At 40.7% G+C, this 19532-nt stretch overlaps 1 protein-coding gene across 1 annotated transcript; it reads left to right on the top strand.

Annotated features, from left to right (window-relative positions):
* Positions 1-6477: 6477 nt before the first annotated feature.
* Positions 6478-13894, top strand: SULT1C4 (sulfotransferase family 1C member 4). Its single transcript, XM_036263027.1, has 7 exons — positions 6478-6824; positions 7701-7826; positions 8328-8425; positions 8704-8830; positions 9007-9101; positions 12398-12578; positions 13473-13894. Exons 1-7 carry the CDS (start codon positions 6656-6658, stop codon positions 13583-13585), a joined length of 909 nt encoding a protein of 302 aa, XP_036118920.1. The 5' UTR covers positions 6478-6655; the 3' UTR covers positions 13586-13894.
* The last annotated feature ends 5638 nt before the right edge of the window (positions 13895-19532 follow it).

Raw genomic sequence — 19532 nt, 5'->3', positions numbered from 1 at the left:
AAATTTTACCCCATAGCTGCAGAATACACATTCTTCTCAAGTGCACACGAGATATTCTCAAAGATAAACCACATGTAATGACACAAAGTATGTCTGTACAAATTCAAGAAGACTGAAATCATATCAAGCATTTTCTCAGATCACAATGGCATGAAACTAGAAATCAATTACAACAAAAACATTCAAACACTTGGAGGCTAATTAGCATGTTATTAAACAAAGAATGGGTTACCAAAGAGATCAGGGAAGAAATTTAAAAATTTCTGTAAACCAATGAAAACGAACACAAAACAACACAAAATTTATGGCACCAGCAGAAGCACTCCTGAGAGGGAAGTTCAAAGCACTACAGGCCTACCTCAAGAAAGAAGAAAAATTCCTAATTGACTTTCTAACCCTACAACTTAAAGAACTAGGAAGTAAACAAAAACAACAACAAGAACAAAACCCACAGCAAGTACAAGGAAGAAATAGTAAAGGTCAGAGTAAAAATAAATGGCATAAAAACTAAAAAAAAAAAAAAAAAAAAAGAATTCAAAAGATCAATGAAACAAAGAGCTGGTTCTTTGAAAAGATAAACAAAATGTATGGGCCCTTAGCCAGACTCACCAAGAAACAAAAAGATAGGACCCAAATGAAGAAAATTAGAAATAAAAAAGAAGTAACAATTAACATCACAGAAATACAAAGGATCATTAAAACGTACTATGAACAATTATACACCAATAAATTGGTCAATCTAGGCAAAATGGACAAATTTCTAGAAACACGCAGTCTCCCAAAACTGAAGCAGGAAGAGATCGAAAACTTGGACAGACCAATAACATATAAGGAAATTGAAGATTTAATCAAGAAACTCCCAGCAAACAAAAGCCCAGGGCTTCACAGGGGAGTTTTACCAAACATTGAAAGAACATCTAATACCCATTCTCCTCAAACTATTCCAAAAAAATCAAAGAAGATGAAAGACTTCCAAACTTATTTTATGAAGTTAGCATAATTCTAATTCCAAAACCAGATAAAGACACTACGAAGGAAAAAAAACCACAGGCCAATATCACTGATGAACACAGATGCCAAAATCCTTAACAAAATATTAGCAAATCAAATCCAGCAAGACATCAAAAAAATTATTCACCATGACCAAGTGAGATTTATCCCAGGGATGCAAGGATGATGCAATGTTCCCAAGTCAATAAATGTGATACACCACATAAACAAAATGAAAGATAAAAACAATATGATCTTATCCATAGATGCAAAAAAAGAATTTGACAAAATCCAGCACTCATTTCTGATAAAAATACTCAGCAATATGGGAATAGAGGGATCATATCTTGACATAATAAAGGCCATATATGAAAAACCTACAGCCAACAACATACTCAGTGGGCAAAAATTAAAAGTATTTTCCTTAAGAACAGGAATAAGACAGGGATGCCCACTCACCACTCTTATTTAACATAGTACTAGAAATCTTAGCCACAGCAATTAGACATGAAGAAATAATAACAGGGATCTAAATTGGAAAGGAGGAAGTAAAACTGTCATTATTTGCAAATGATATGATATTGTATATAGAAAATCCTAAAGACCCCATCAAAAATCTACTAGATTTAATAAATGCATTTGGTAAGGTAGCAGGATATAAAAGTAACATCAGTAAATTGATGGCACCACATATGAAGAAATGCTCAACATCACTAATCATCAGAGAGATACAAATTAAAACAACCATGAGGTACCACCTCATAGAAGCCAGAATGGCTGCCATCAACAAATCATCAAACAACAAGTGCTGGCGAGGGTGTGGAGAAAAGAGGACTCTAGTACACTACTGGTGGGAATGCAGACTGGTACAGCCACTATAAAAAACATTATGGTGTTTCTTCAGAAAATTAAATATTGGGTCCTGGCCAGTTTGGCTCAGCAGTTGAGCGTTGGCCTGCAGACCAGAGAGTCCCGGGTTCGGTTCTCACTCAGGGCACGTACCACAAAAAAAAAAAAAAAAAAAAAAAAAAAAATTAAATATTGGGTCAAATTAAATATTGCCATTTGACCCAGTGATCCCACTTCTAGGAATATATTCTAAGAAGCTTGAAACATTAATCAGAAAGAATATATGTACCCCTATGTTCATAGCAGTACAATTTACAATCACCAATATCTTGGAACAGCCCAAGTGTCCATCAATAGATGAGTGGATAAAAAAGCTGTGGTACATATATATAATGGAATACTATGCAGATGTAAGAAAAAAGGGTTTCTTATTTTTTGAGACAACATGGAGGGACATCAAGAGTATTATGTTATGTGAAATAAGCCAATCAGAGAAAGACAAATACCACGTGATCTCACTTATTTGTGGAATATAATGAACAAGGTGGGCTGATGAGCAAAATAGATTGAGAGACATAGAAAGGAGTATGGTTCAGACTGACAAACCTCAGAGTAGGGCGGTGGTGGGAGATGGATGAGATGAACCAAAGAACTTATATGCATATATGCATAACCAATGGACATAGACAACAATGCTAGGGGTGTTGGGGGCAGGATGGGGAGGAGGAGTTTGAGAGGGAGAAAGGAGAAACATCTGTAACAAAAATAAATTAATAAAAATTGAAAAAAATAATTCTAAAGTTAGTATAGAACTACAAAGGGCCTCAAATAACCATAGCAATCCTGAGGAAAAAGAATAAAGCCAGAGATATCACGTCTTAATTTCAAACTATATTACAAAGCTGTAGTAACCAAACCAGTATGGTATTGGTAGAAAACGGACACATGGGTTAATGGAACAAAATCAAGAGCCCAGAAATAAACTCACACATATATGGACAACTAATTTATGACAAAGGAGCCAAGAATATACAATGGATATTTAATAAATGGTTTTAGGAAAACTGGACAGCCACAATCAAAAGAATAAGACTAGATCACTATCTTACACAATGCACAAAAATTAACTCAACATGAATTAAAGACTTGAAAACCTAAAACAATTTTTTTTTAAGTAGAAGAAAACATAAGCAGCAAGCTCCTTGACATCAGTTTTAGCGATGTTATTGTGACTTTGATTCTAGCAGAAAGTAAAACAAAAGCAAAATGAGAGTGGAGAAGGGTACTACATTAAACTAAAAGGCTTCTTCATGGCAAAGGAAACTGACAACAAAATGAACAAGTAACTAACTAAATTGGAGAAGAGGTTTGCAAATCACATATCTGATGAGGGGTTAATATCCAAAATATATAAAGAATTCTTTTATCTCAACAACAACAACAAAATAAACACACAACCTGGTTAAAAAATGGGCAGAGGAGCTGAACAGATATTTTTTCAAAGAAGACCCATGGCCAGCAGGCACATGAAAAGGTGTTCAACATCACTAGTTATTAGGAAAATGCAAATCAAAACCATAATGAGATATCACCTCACATGTGTTAGAATGGCTATCATAAAAAAGACAAGAAACAAGAGTTGGAGAGGATGTGGAGAAAAGGGAACTCTTTGTTTTACTTTTTTTTTTCTTTACTGACTTTAGAGAGAGAAGAAGGGAGAGGGAGAGAAAGATAGAAACATCGATGAGAGAGAACATTAATTGGACGCCTGCTGCATGCCCTTGTCTGGGGATTTGGCCCACAACCTGGGCATGTGCCCTGACCAGGAATTGAACCGGCGACCTCTTGGTGCATGGGTCAATGCCACTGAGCTACACCAGCTGGGCAAAAAGGGAACTCTTTGTACACTGTTGGTAGGGGTATAAATTGCTACAGTAAATCCTCACAGAACATCGTAGATAAGTTCTTTGACTTTAAGGGAAACAACATATAATGAAACCAATTTTACCATAGGCTATCGATATGAACAAGAGTTAAATTCCTGTGGTATCCCATTGATGCTCTGATGAAATGATGATATTTGAGGACCTGCTCTACAGCCACCATGGAAACCAGTATGAAGAGTGCTCAACAAATTAATAGAAATAGTTCTCTAGCATATAATCCAGCTATTGCACTTCTGAATGTTTATTCAAATAATACAAAAACATTAATTTTAAAAGATGTTTTCCCACCTATGATCATTTCAGCATTATTTACAATAGCCAAGATATGGAAATAACCTAAGTATCCATAGGCAGATAAAAGGATAAGAAATATGGTCTGTGCAAATATGTGTGTGTGTGCATGCACACACACAATGTAGTACTACTTAGGCATAAAAAGGTGAATTTGAAACAATGTTGATAGACTCTGAAGATATTATGCTAAGTGAAATAAGTCAGATGGAAAAAGATAAATACCACATGATTTCACTCACATAGTATATTTAAAAAATAAAATAAATAAACTCATAGAGGCAGACAGCAGGTCAGTGGTTCAAAGAGGGGCAGGGGGTAGAGCAAGGGTGAAACAGGTAAAGTGTCAACTGTATGGTGATGAATGGAAACTAGACTTTAGGTGGTGAGCACAGTGTGGTATAAACAGATATGGAATTATATAATGCTGCACACCTGAAACTTATATAATGTAATAAAAACCAATGTTACCTCAATTAAAAAAAAAAAAAAACTAGACTAAATTTTGATAGCTACTCTAAAGGAAGGAAAAATGCCTCAAACAAGGACATTGGGACCTACTTCAGGCAGCACTGAAGTTCAGGGAGGCCCTCTTCAGAAGGGGCCTTTAAGGAGACATTAAAGACGATGTGAAGGAAGCCAAAACACTGAGCAAGAGCCAGGCATGCAAGAGCTAAAGAGAATATCAGGAAAAGAAAGGCAGTATTGGCAACACCGGGGGAAGCCTGGTGCTTGTGAGAATAGACAAACTTTGGGCTGCAGCCCTGTGAGAGGCAACAAGGGTGGCTTAACTTGGAGTACAGGCAGAGGCCTCTACTTAAAAGCCCTCAGGAATCTTGCAAAGGTTTGGGTGGAAGGGGATTTAAGCAAGTACTGAAATTCCTTACTTCTGGGAACAGAATGGATTCTGAGAAAGCCACTGAGGGTTGCTTGGGGCAAGAGAGCAATATCTGACACCAACCAGGTGTGCTATAATTCAACTCAGTTCTGACACTACCTGAAGTTAGTACAGTTCCCACAAGTTAAAGACAAAGTCTTTCACAGACTGCCCCACTTGAGATGTCAGCCACATGTTTTAGGATCATCTGTACGTCTGACCAACCAGCTATAGGATCAGGAACAGTCAAATGGAAGAGGTGCATAGTTCAAGGTCATGAAGAAGAGGGACAACAGCTTCCATGCCCTTTTTTTTGTGGAATCTGGGAACATCACCCTCCAAGAACATAACTGTGTTCACAAACCATTGATGATTCAGTGTCCAGAGTTTTACTGGGGTCTTATCACGTAATTGGCCACATGATTGAACTCAGTTTCTAGCCCCTCTTTCCTTCCTGGAGCTTGGGATGGAACTGAAAGTTCCAACCCTCCAATCATGTGCTAGACCTTTCTGGTGTGGCCAGCCCCTGCTCTGAAACTGGAGTCGCCTCCTTGGCATATCTCAGGTATTGTTGGAAGGGACTCATTACAAATAACAAAAGACCCTCCAATTACTGGAACTTACACAGGTTATGAAACTTCATGCCAGGAATCAGAGACAAGAATCATATAGATATATACTTTATCATATCACAAGAAAAGATAGAAACATTGGGTAAGTGACCTCATAATACTTAGCAGTTAAAAACTAAAAAGAATCTGGCCTATTTATAGATGGTCAGAAAAGAAGAGGTTGTGGTTTAACTAGGAGAAGAAAAAAAACTTACAGAGGAGCCAGAAATTTTCCAAGGAAAGAGGCAAGATAGATAAACCTCAAGGCTTTTAAGAACAAGTCTTAAAGGGGACTCTGGCATAAGCCTGGGAAATGAACTCCAAGAAGGAAGAAGTAAATGGATGTGTGTCCTGACACAATCACTGTCTTCTGTAACTCCAGAGTTTTTGCAAACATTTTGCTTTTGAGACATATTTTAATAGCTGTGAAGAGACTCCTATTGATACTGGTATTAAACAACCTGCAAAAGGAAGGAAACCTTCTCTAATAGAGCATTGCTTATTTTATTCTTTAACAGTAACAAAGCTGACCTTTTCAAATACTCTGTGCTGGGAGATTCAATTCTAGGACTTTATTGTTAACAGTCCACAGAAATTTCCCGTCAGCCTTTCAAGGAAGTTATTTCATGTTGCAATCTCTGATTCCACTGGCAAATTCTGTCCACTTTCATTTAGTTTAAAATTCCCAGAATTAGTGAAAGTATCTGTGAATTATTTTATGAAAACAGATGAGACATATAAACAACTTGGCACTAACTCTTGTTAAACTGATCTAAGAGAGAGGACTGAGCAGGCCTACACAGCTGCAGGATCTGAGTGCCTTGGGGACTGATTGTGTCACAGCCTGGCTGGGAGGGCGGGAGCTGACTAGGGAACGCCTATGTGCAAAGTCCTAAACAATAGTTCCCAGCTCTCCAGACGGACCTCAGACCAGCAAGCCTCTTGCTATTTTCCCGAGTTACAGCCGTCACCAGGCTGTTCTGGGAAGGGCTTGAGGTCAAAGTTTTGCATTGTCTGTGTTATATCAATACACCTCTGTGCTGACTGAAAGCTAAATTTTATATGAAATAGTACTCTGATTTCTGACACTAATGGCCTTAAACAAAATGGAGGATTTGAAATTTGATGGAATAGCGCGCCTAACTGTGGACTACGTGAAGGGAATTCTTCAACCCACACCCACCTGTGACATCTGGGATCAGATCTGGAACTTCCAAGCCAAGCCTGATGATCTACTTATTGCTACCTATCCTAAGGCAGGTAGGTGGGAAGGGTGCAGGGAAGGTGAAGAAGAGACTTAGGCAGGTAAGTGGGAAAGACACATTCATGAGATAAAGAAAGTGATTCGAGTTTGAGTGGAAAATTGTTTACTGGGCAGAGTGATTTTGCCAAGACAAATCACTGTGGAAACTGAAACTACACATAAAATATTAAAATGACCAACCATCTTAAACTTTTAATCTTCCTGTAATGTACATTATTTTTTTTACTTCCTTAGAAGAAAGTGAATAAAACAGCCAACAACAAAAGGGCTAGATGTGTTGATTTGTTTATTTCCAATGCAGGCCTTTCTTGTAGATCTCTAAAAAGCTCCTGAGTGTGAGTGAGCTAGAAAATAGATCCCCAGGCTGATTGGGGAAGAATTTAGAAAGCTTTGGTTCTGCAATGCTGATTTCATTTCAGAAGCCCTCCAGCACCCCCAAAAGCCTCCAGTTCATGGTCAGAGAACTAGTCTTTCTAAAGAGCAAGGCAGCTAAATCACTAGGATAACAATCCAAATTAATGGTTGTGGCAGAAAAAATGAATTTTATATTTATCAGTATAAAGCCTACTTCAAATTCTCGTCTTTTCATTAAAAATCATATTATGATAAAACAAGATATAAAAAATGACTGGGGAAAGTAGAAGGGGTGTGGGAGCAGGGAGGAGGGGGTCAATGGGGGAAAAGGAAGGGTATCTGTAATACTTTCAACAATAATATATATATGTGTATATATATATATAATAATGTTTTCTGAATTCCATTATAGATCTAGCTTAAAAATGTACACAGATGTTTTAACAGGTATTTGATCATCTTTTAAGGAATATAGTAAACTAAATGTCTGTTCGTCTTCATCTTCCATGCGGAATAAGGAACAACATGGACTCAGGAGATAGTGGACTTAGTACAAAACGAAGGTGATGCTGACAGAGGTCAACGGGCACCTACTCATGTGCGGTTTCCTTTCATTGAGTGGACGATTCCGTCCATAGGATCTGGTGAGCATGGAATAACCTCACTCGACGGTAGTCCTAAATACATACTTAGAACGTTTACCATCCAACAGCCCTCTCAAAATTCTAGGCATTCAAACAATTGTTGATGGATTTTGTGACTCTGACTTTTTAAAAAATTGTATCTGGACAGTGCTGTATCCCACACATTTTTCTCTAATGGAGTCAGTGTTTATACAAAAGTAAGTTACATTTTGATTCTCCAATTAGAAATTAATTTTATTCTACAAGGATGAGCCTAAGTAATTTCTTGGTCAAACATTTGAATTTTTTAGGTTCTTATTTATTTGGTTTGCTGTTTGTTATGGTTAGACATTAAGACAAAAAATTAGTTCAGAGGTTAGACCTATGAAATCAAATCAGATCAGAGGTCTTCCAGCTGCCTTAAACTATTCAATTGTTTCTAAGGTAGTAATAAAAAAAAGCAGCAATTTTGAAGCAAATACAGAAAAATAGTGGGAAATGATAAAAAAATCAATGTTACAGGTTTGGAACAGGCCAATGCAATGCCCTCACCACGGACCCTGAAAACGCATCTTCCCATCGACTTGCTGCCCCCGTCTTTCCTGGAGAAAAACTGTAAGGTAAAGACCCAAGGAGTTCTGAGCTGTGCCCTGGCCTTCCGTCTATGTCCTCACAATACTTCACTTATTACCAAAGAAGAAATTGTTCACCTCTTCACAATGATCGATATGCCAACTGATACGAATCCTTTCACCTTCTATGAACACCAAGATCACAAGAATACAGCATCAGAAAAATGCACCTGTATGAAATGTATCCACCCTAACATAATTTGTCTGGGCAATAACTACTCAGATGTCTAATCTTGTATTTCTTCCTCTCCTCCCACCTTTCCCAGATAATCTATGTAGCAAGAAATCCCAAGGACAACATGGTGTCTTATTACCACTTCCAACGGATGAACAAAGCCCTCCCTGCCCCGGGAACCTGGGAAGAGTATTTTGAGAGTTTTCTGACTGGGAAAGGTATGAAAAGTCAACTTTGAATTCTTCCTTTCTCAAAACCTTTATACACTATAAAAAGAATCATTTCCTTAGTACAGCATGGAATCTGACTTCTTGAAAGTGATTCTCTTTTCAGTGGGGTATTTTCTGGTTCGGACTCTGTGACTTGTTGCCCTGGTTTCTGTCCTGTGTTGCAGTGTGCTGGGGCTCCTGGTATGACCACGTGAGAGGATGGTGGGAGGCCAAAGATCGACACCGCATTCTCTACCTCTTCTATGAGGACCTGAAGATGGTGAGTGGGCGTAACGCCCAATGTGTGCCTATCTGACCATAAAGTGTCTAAGTCCCATCAGGGACTCACAGATTGAAACAGGGAACAGAAAAAAGCTGCATTTTGCCCTGGCTGGTTTGGCTCAGCAGTTGGAGAGTTGGCCCACAGACCAGAGAGGCCTGGTTTCAGTTCCCACTAGGGGCATGTGCCTCGGTTGTAGTTTGTCCCCAACCCCGGTTGGAGTCGTGTGGGTGGCAGCCACTCGATGTGTCTCTCTCACATCCTCCCTCTCTCTCTCCCGCTCTATCTCAAGATAAATGCAAAAATGTCCTCTGGTGAGGATACAAAAAAAAAAAAAAATAGCTGCATTTCACGTTATAGCAATTCATGTGTATCAAAATGTGCATGGGATATCATGAGTTCACGGATCACATAGTCTCACCCGCAACTTCCTGGTACTCTGGGGTACAGTCACTTTTTTCTTACAGGCATATATATTTTTAAATTCTATTTAAGAGGAAAACTTTTTCTAGCACGTTTTGTTTGTTTTCTCCATTAGTGCCTGAGGAACATCAGTTTTAAGACACAGTTTAAGAAGTTATGGTGCAATGAGAAAATACTAGTCATTTAGAGTCAGAATGATTGAATTCAAATTTGGGCTTTATTGCTAGATATAAAATATCAAGAGTGAAAAACACAGAATCATTTTCTGTGTTTTAAAATTTAGATATAACTGATATATAACAATGTATTAGTATCAGGTATACAACGTGATGATTTGATATTTGTATACATTGCAAAATGATCACCACAGTAAGTCTTGTTAACATCTGTCACCACATGTAGTTATAATAATTTCCTTGTAATTAGAACTTTTAAGATCTATTATCATAGCAACTTTCAGGTGTGCAGTACAGTACCATTACCTAGTCACCTTGCCGTGCCCCACATCCCAGGACTCGCTGATTCTATACCAGAAGTTTTAGCCCCTTCACTCACTTCACACCCAGTGCACCCCACTACCACCTGGGTCCTGCAGCCACCGATCTGTTCCCTAATCTACAAACACTTATTTTGTTTTGTTTTGTTTTAAATTGCACTCTGCGTTTTTTTAAACAGATTAAGTTATTACATTTGTAGTACTCTCAGAACCATGATTAAAATGCTCTCAGGACAACCTACAGAGTTATCAGTATAAAATTTCCTCCTTCTTTGTGTTTACTTCAACAGTGTTGAGATACCACAATGGTCACTGAAAAACAGGACCACATCACTAGGAGACTATTATTGCTCATGTTCTGAGGAAATACCTTTCAGATATATGCACTATTTAAGTTCAGAGAGTTATTTAATCACAGAATTCCAGACACACTCAGTTAGGCAAGGTGATGGCAGGAAGATGTAACAAGGGAAAGTGCTCGTTTATGAGGAGAGGTGACACTGCAGGCGCTCCCACACTCACAGGGTGCCCCCACATTCATTCACAGGGTGCCCCCACACTCATTCACTGGGCGCTCCCACACTCACAGGCAGTCTCACACTCTCTGGGCGCCCCCACACTCACTGGGCGCCCCCACACTCACTGGGCGCTCCCACACTCACAGGCAGTCTCACACTCTCTGGGCGCCCCCACACTCACTGGGTGCCCCCACACTCACGGGCAGTCTCACACTCACTGGGCGCCCCCACACTCTCTGGGCGCCCCCACACTCTCTGGGTGCCCCCACACTCACTGGGTGCCCCCACACTCACTGGGCACCCCCACACTCACAGGGAGCTCCCTATTGGTGTGCATCACAGCAGTGTCCAAGGGAGGACAGGTGCTTTTTGTGCTGGGCAGACCTTAGTGTATTATGAATGCCAGAAATAAACTTTATTGAAACCGGTAGTGTAACCTCAGTCCCTAAAAGCCATTTAAGTATTTTTGTGATCACAGTCTGGAATATTCCCTGCATGTAGTCACACAAACCTGACAGTTTTCAGCACTCTTGCTGATTCCCAGTCTGTGTGAAGCCAATTAAATTAAGCACTTTTGTCATCCAAACTTTTATTTTTTTATCCTCACTTGAGGACATTTTTGCATTTATCTTCAGAAAGAACGGGAGGGAGAGAGGGAGGAAGAGAAAGAGGGTAACATCAATATGAGAGAGACACATGGACTGGTTGCCACCCACAGGACCCCAACCAGGGTGGGGAGGAACCACAACCAAGGCACATGCCCTCAGGGGGAATGGAACCTGGGACTCTCTGGTCCCCAGGCTGATGCTCTAACTGCTGAGCCAAACCAGCCAGGGCTGTTATCCAAAGTTGTTTTAAAGCAGACAATGCATTTGTAGGGGTGAATGCTTCCACTTTCTGTCCCCCACCTAGACACAGGGGAATTCCCAGGGCCACATCTTCCAGGCGTATGTGCCCTCAGATGGGAAGACAGTGGCTGCATTGGAAATGAGTCCCTCTCCAGACACCTAAACATCTGCACATCCTGAGCACCTGTTATTACACAGGCTGCTGAGCGGCCTCATGAGTACAACTAAGTTCTCTCCCATCCTCCGGCCACCACAGCAATGTCTGGGAACATCTCTCTCAATGTCAGAAACAAGAGGCAGCCTGCTTTTGGTCAGGTCTTAAACGGTTTGCCCTGTGCTTCTGCGGTATCTTTGTTCTCGTTGTCAGTCTGTGGACATTTTGCTGACCAAGCCCTTCTGATAACTAACTTGAGCAGGACATTTGGAAATAAGCTTTGCCACGTTCCTCCCGGGAAACATGTTCCACACACTGGTATCATCACACTCGGTGGTTGCTTCTGTCTTAGAGCAAGGAAAGTTTAATAGTTCTAATGAAAAGAAAAAAAACATTAATAAAAGAAACATGTCTCATTATATTAAAATGAGTCATTTCTGGAAAGTTGAGCATTTGTGAGGCAGGATTATTTTTTTATTTTATTTATTCATTTATTTTTTTAATCCTCACCCAAGGACATTTTTGCATTTCAGATAGAGTGGGAAGGAGAGAGGGGGGAAGAGAGAGAGAGAAACATTGATGTGAGAGAGACACATCTAGTGGTTGCCACCCGCACGACCCAACCAGGTCTGGGGACAAACTACAACCGAAGTACGTGCCCTTAGTGGGAACTGAACCCAGGCCTCTCTGGTCCACAGACCAATGCTCTAACCACTGAGCCAAACCAGCCAGAGCAAGGCAGGATTATTTTTTATTTTAACTCATGATATATTACTTATCACTATTATTAATTTAATTCAATATTCTTTTTTAACTATTTATATTAAATCTTTACATTTCTTTTCACTCTGATCAAGAACACAAAGCATGAAATTCGGAAGCTGGGAGAATTTATTGGAAAAAACCTAGATGATAACGTTCTAGATAAAATTGTTCATCACACTTCATTTGATGTTATGAAGCAAAACCCGATGGCAAACTATTCATCAATTCCTACTGAAATCATGGACCACTCTATTTCTCCATTCATGAGAAAAGGTTTTTATGTTTTCTTTTAGTCATAATCTTAAAAGAACTGTCCTATATTTTAGATCCTTTGGGGAGATTTATATGGGTAAGAAAAATACTGGGAAAGTATCATTGAAGGGACAACAGATGAAATGACAAAAGTTTAGTCACATTAGAGAGTGAAGCTTAGTGTCTAAATTCATCCTCTTATCTCACTTTTCCTCCAGACTTTTAGATAAGGTAAAAATATACAGAATTAAGTCAGATGGAGCAAAGAATTCATTTTATAGATGTGTCTATGCTATCAGATTCATTCATTCAAAAATACATATTCAGTGGCCATTCCGTGCCACGCACAGATCTAGGTAATATTCAAAGCAGGGAACAACACACACACACACAAACCCCTTCCATCATGGAACTGTATCTAGCCATAAACAAAATAAACAAGAATACACAGTACAACAGATTAGGGTAAAATCTATGGAGGGAAAGGTAACAGGGATTGAAACTGGACAACTTGGGGGATCTTTTTTGTTTTCTTACTCAAGACTGTACCTTGAGTTCTCTCAGAAGCAGGCCCTTGTTGGTCTGTCTATAGCATGGAAGCTATCAGCATGCTTTGATATGCAACAGGACAGGCAAGAAAGACGAGGAAGCCCCTCAGCCCTGCTGTTTTAACTCAGTGGTGGGGTCTCCATCCCCACCCCCAGTAATGTGGCTCAGTGGGTAATAGGCTCTGCCTGTCTCACTGTCAGACAAGACTTCTTCCCTTCAGGATGAAAAAGTGACAGGCTAGCAAGAGAAATGCTTTGTCTGACACTGCCCCTGCTGGAGGGTGGAGTGAAGCACACACAGAAACAGGAGAGTAGAGAAATGCAAATTCCTGCAACAGCTGCTGACTCTCCCTGGGGATTGTTTCAGGGGCAGTTGGAGACTGGAAGAATCACTTCACTGTGGCTCAGAATGAGAGGTTTGATGAAGACTATAAGAAGAAAATGGCTAATACAAGTCTAACTTTCCACTTCCAACTCTAGTAAGAGAGAAAAAAGTGTTTTCATTTATTTCCAAATTTATTAGGTAATTATCTATAAATGTTTTATTACCCAGACCACATGATATTGGATTCAGGTTCTTAGACTAGTTATTTATTATGTTTGCTTTTGTTCACTCTATAAAGGCAATTAACAGATTAGTAGAGGTTGAGGGCAAGGTGGAGAGTGAGAACAGAATGGCAATATGGAGGGATAAAGGTTCACTAAATTACTAGTTATGAACATGACATTGTTGCTAATTATCATTATACTTAAGTTTACAGATCACGTGCTTGTTCACATATTAAATATGATTCAGTCCTCACAAACTAAAGTTTTCAGATTACTTTTTCAAGCTAAATTGTTTTCTGTGGGGTTTTGTTGTTGTTGTTGTTGTTAATACTCATCCAAGGACATTTTTCTATTGCTTTTTAGATAGAGCGGAAGGGAGGGAGGGAGAGAGAGAGAAAAAAAAACTTTGATTTGTTAATTCACTTATTTATGCATTCATTGGTTGCTTCTTGTATGTGCCCTGTCTAGGGATTGAATGTATAACCTTGGTGTCTTGGGACAATGTTCTAACCAACTGAGCTACCCCACCAAGGCCAAACTAAGTTTTAATGCAGCACTAACATGTGTAACAGTGACTGTTTCCAGCTAAGTAACCATCAGGTGACTCTTTTCCCATGAGAATCTTCCAGTTCCCTTCAGGGTTCATACAGTATGTAATACCTTCATCCCCATCTCTCACCACAACCTAGACACTTGACTGGACTCCCTTCCATCCCCAGCCAGGGCTACAGTTCAGTCATAGTTTGACTTCTGTCAGTACCTCCATAATCATATTCTAATATTTTAGCTACATCTCCCTGTTTTATTTCTATGAAGTCTCATTTCTATAGCCACCCATTGGTTCGGAAACATTTTACCTCTTGCCTAGACTAATGTGAGCTTCCTAACTCATTTCTAAGCTCATCACATCTCCCAAGGTTATTTTCCTACAACAAAACTCTGATTACATTTTTTCTTAACTCTAAATTTTTCAATGATTCTAAATTTTCAGTACCTGAAATATATATCCCAAACTTTTTTATCAATGACTTCAAAGGCAGCTCTAACTATACAATACCATTGATTTTATCTTCCAAACTGGCTCCATACTTCACCAATTAGCTTATTCTCTGAGCCCTTATTTCATCTTGCAGGTTCCTACACTACCAATTTTATTTTCACCATGCTTCCCCCTAAGATTTTCTTTTCTTTCTTTCTTTCTACTTATCCAAAATGTATAACATGCTTCAATAAACAGTGCAAGTAAAACTAGACAACAAATGGGTTGGGGCCACTAATTGAGCCAATTAAGCGGAGACGAGGTTGACTCCTGCATGAGCATTTATTCCAGCATTGCCAACAGTATGAGAGCAGTGGGTCACCCCCGAGATCTGCTCCACCCCAGCCTCTTGCCAGCTGCTTTTAAAGGGCATAGAAACAATGACTATGTGAGAAATGGCAGTTAGGCAGGAAAAAAAAAAATGGGTAAAATGGTTACAGGCAAGGAGAGGGAAGTATGGGCCAGAGGAGAGTGTAAAAGACGGCAGGCAAGGGAGAGGAATGTGGGCTGGGGGTTGCAGGGGCTGGTCACCAGGGACTCACCATCACAGGTCATGTGTTTCGATAATCAGGTTGTTCATCTTTCCGTTAGGTCAGGTGGTCCCCCTTGTCCTCAGATTAGATTGGACAGCATTCCTGAGGTAAGCTCCTGAGGCGCACACCTCCCAGGCTTGTCAGAATGGGCTTTTTAAAGTCAGAACAAAGCAATCATGTTTAACATTGCAAAGGATGATTAACATTTCTTCTAACTATGGCCAGTGCCCCACTGTGATTAGTTCTCCATTCTGTCATTCTCTCCCACCCCTTTCATTCCCTCCAGTTGATTTTATCATCTCATATCTATGAGATTTGTTTTTAATGGACAGTATCTTATTGAACTCTATTATTCCTGGCCTACTGTATTTTTTTCTTATAGATTTTGTCTCTGAATCCTTTCAAGGAAAAGGGGAATCAGGTCCCTCTCCACTGCTTCCCGCTGATGGGGGCAAAGTCCTGAGAGTCTCCCCGCCTGACAACGGGAGGGGCCAACAGGGGGACGTTTTCAAATGAAGCCATAGACCATCCATGTTTCACTGACTGAGTCATAATGTTGTGGCGACAGAGTCAAAGAAAGACCACTAGAGAACTGAAATCCAAATAAGAGCCATTTATTAGCCAGCCGGTGTCTGATTCTGAACACCCCTGTGACAGGGTCTTTGGAATCAGCCCCAATATGCTTTATTACATGCTTTTTATACCTTACAGAAAATAGGATCTTCTTGATAAAATGCCCAGGGCCACAGCAATGCTGTATAGAATTAGTTTGCCTTACGGATAACAGGACACCCAGGCGCACCCAGAAACACCCAGTAACACCCAGGTATTTTAGGTATTTCAAGGTACATTGGGTCACACTTAGCTGACCCGGCCCGCAGGTCGAGCAACGAGGACTCTAGAGGGGGAGTGAGGATGAGGAGGGACAAGAGACACGAGAAATGGAGACAAGACAGGGCTCTGATCAAGTCTTGTTTATTCTGGGGAAATTCACACAATATATAGGGCAGGAAAAACAAGATCATTTGTTATCAAGCGATAGTTATTGAGTAACCGCCCCGAAGCACGGGTGGAACAGAAGACTGAGTAAATGGTTCAAAATGCAGAGATAAAGCAGAGATATCCTGCCTTGGGGCAGAAGATGGCAGAGCAGATTTTACTTAAAGAAATGTAGAGATAAAGAAATGCAGAAGGCAGAGACATCCTGCCTTGGGGAAGGTGATGGCAGAGCAGATTTTAGTAACAAAATGGATGCCATGCAAAATGTCTCCCACACTTAGCCCCGAGCTGCACAAACACAATGCAGGTCTGGTTCCTTGAGAGTGTGGGAAAGGTCAAGTCTCTGGCTCCGTGGACTCTTATCAGACGCATAGCCGGCTCCCAACAATTTCTTGGTTCAGGGAGTATTCCAATTTACTGAGGTTATTTTGACTAAACAGGTTCAGCTAGAGGGCACACAGTGACTTTGCCAATCATCAGTTATGGAGCAGCACAATAATTTACCAATCATCAATTATAAAGATGCCAGCACATTCCCCATTGTTTTGTTTTGTTTTGTTTTGTTTTGTTTTGTTTTGTTTTGTTTTGTTTTGGTGGAATCAAATCATTGTTTACTCATCATTTTCAGTACAGATATGCTGATAATGGGTTCATAAGACCATAAGTTTTACAGCCTGGATCCCTTTTCTAACATATGCAGTGAAGCAATTTATTATGCAAGGTCCAGAAAAACAGTCCTAGGGTGATTAGTATTAGGGGACCTGCAGCAGTGGCTAGGAGAGTAGTTAGCTATGGGGACCAGTTATATAATCCCTATAAGAATGGGATGGTGCTGAGTAACCAGGAAGCGCAGGTTTACTGAGGGAAATGCCTGCAGGGCTGCCTCCAAGTGAGCGCAGCAGCCGGTTTATGCAGACTAAGGGTTTTAAACTTAGGGCTGGGGTGGGTGGCTGCCCCGCCAAGGAGTCCATGTCGTCCTTGATTGTCGGGGCTGGGGTCTTTCCGAGAGTTGTTCTTCTCCTCCAGTGGCTGTTTAGGTTGGGTGGGGGTTTCAGGATACTGCTCCGCCTGGCCGCAGTGATAAGCTTTGGTTTCCTGGAACAAGGGGCTTGGAGCGAGGTTAAACAATAAGAGGCTGGGGGTAGTAATATGGAAGTTGAAGTTAACAATCCTTAAACCAGTTGTCACAATTTTTTCATTGTTTCTTTCTCTCTTTCAGTCTTTGTCTCACCACAGATAGGCTGTCTGTGAGAATGCCAGAATGACTGGCATAGAAACAGCAGGTTTCCCCTCGGGCCAGGCATAGTCCCCTTATTTTAGAAAGAGTAGGTCGAGTCCTTGCCAGTTCTGGGGGACTACCTCTGCCAAGGAGTTTAATGCATTTTCTAAATGGAAGACTGACTTTTCCAGATCTTGTAGATCTAGATCTATTTGGTGACTTAGAGTTTTGAAGTTTTTATTTCCAGTTATAAGAGCAGCAGTTACTACTGTAGTGGAGCCTGCCAACCCTGTGCCTACTAGGAGGGGCCCAAGGATAGGGGCTCTTTTGGTCCACCGCATCTGTAATCCAAAATGTTCCCATTCCCCTTCTTCAGAGTAGAAATAAACCTGTGGAATAACATGAGTTAGTACACAGAGGCCAACTTTAGTCATAGCGCGAGGGGTGATGCAGGGGGTGAGACCAGTAGTAGAAGCAAACCAAGTGCCTTCAGGGGCTGCTAGGAAAAAGGGGCCCTAGTCAAAGTCAGAGTCCTCAGGTTTTTCAACAGATACTATTCCTAGACAAGAGTCTCAATATGCCGAGTTATGCACCTGGTAGCTCTTGGATATGAGACAAAGTCCCTGTCCTTGAAAGTCTCCCAAAATTAGTTTTGGTTTCTGTCCCCAGTGACAAAGACTCATGTCCCACATGATAGTTTTGATGGAAATATTTCTGATCTGATCTATAGAGGAGCCTATGGATCCAATTGTTCCAATCCCTACATAAGGAGGGGATGGATTGATGGATTTAAACAGAACCAACAATCTAAGGTGTCATTGGGGTTAGTTACAAATCTGTGGACTACTTCTACAGTGTCCAAAATAGGGGTAAGAACCAAGTTAGGGCCTATTGGCTTGGTAACATGCTTGATGGGAGTCTTTTGGATGGTAAAAGTAGTGCCAGGATCTCTGCCTGTTACATATAGGTGCAGGCCCCAAGTCCTTCTGTCAGCCAAATGGGGTTGTCCCAACTTTTTACAGTTATTATGACAGGGTTACAAGTCCCTGGTATTGTACATTTTTCTGGTGGGGGCTGAATTTGACATAGAAGTTGAATATCTGGGTCCCGGGAGGTCCAGGGGACCAAGGTTTCACAACCCCAAGAAGCACAGTGATATTCATCTGGCCCCTGGCAATCTGGGCTCCCCTCTGCAGGACAAATACAGTGCTGAGAGTGCCGTATCCCTTTTTCTAAGGAGACGGTTCCACAACTGTAGGCCGAAACCCCTATATGTCCCCTATGTCTAATATTCCATTTTACTCCAAAAAGGTTATACATATTGAATCGAAATCAGGGAGCCCCATAAGCAGGGTAGGTAGAGATGTTTTGTCCATCAGTGGTTTGGGTGAGGGTCCAAATATGCTGGGTTGGCTGATGAGGATTTTCTTGAAGCACAGTGGTCCCAATCAGGATGGAGAGTTTTACCTTTAAGGGATCCTCTGTAGGAAGGATGGTCCATCTCTCCAGTGTCTGGTCAGGGTGTGCCTTCTTTACCTGAGTATGGTGAATCCAGAATTGGTGGCCTGCCACCTTAAGGGCCATTGGAGTGATGAGGATCACTGGCAACGGTCCAGTCCATCTGGGTTTAAGAGAAGCAGGTTGGATTTTCTTGACCCAGACCCAATCTCCTGGTTGAATATTGTGGGGGTCTGAATTATCTGGAAGAGAAGTCTTAGGAAGAGATCCTTTATTATCTGATGATTTCTCTGTTGGATGAATTGCAGAGCCTATAAGGACTTAAGAAGAGAATGATTACTCAGTTCAGCTAATGTCTCCTCCCCTATCTTGGGGATGAGAAGTGGAGGTCTCCCATATATTATTTCATAGGGAGACAGACCCTGAATATAAGGAGAACATCTAGGCAAAAGGAAGGAGACTCACTCAATCTTCACCTGTCTCTAGTTTTAGTTTAGATTCATCCTTTCTACCTGTCCTGAGCTCTGTGGTCTATACATACAATGGAGTTTCCAAGTTATGTTTAAGATTTTTAGCTACTGTTTGGGTAATTTGGGCCATAAGTGCCGGGCCATTGCTAAGGGAAGGCCG

Source organism: Molossus molossus, unplaced genomic scaffold (assembly GCF_014108415.1).
Source record: "Molossus molossus isolate mMolMol1 unplaced genomic scaffold, mMolMol1.p scaffold_m16_p_15, whole genome shotgun sequence".
Lineage (NCBI taxonomy): Eukaryota > Metazoa > Chordata > Mammalia > Chiroptera > Molossidae > Molossus > Molossus molossus.
Note: the sequence above shows the minus strand (reverse complement) of the source record. Positions and strands in the feature narration are given on the sequence as shown.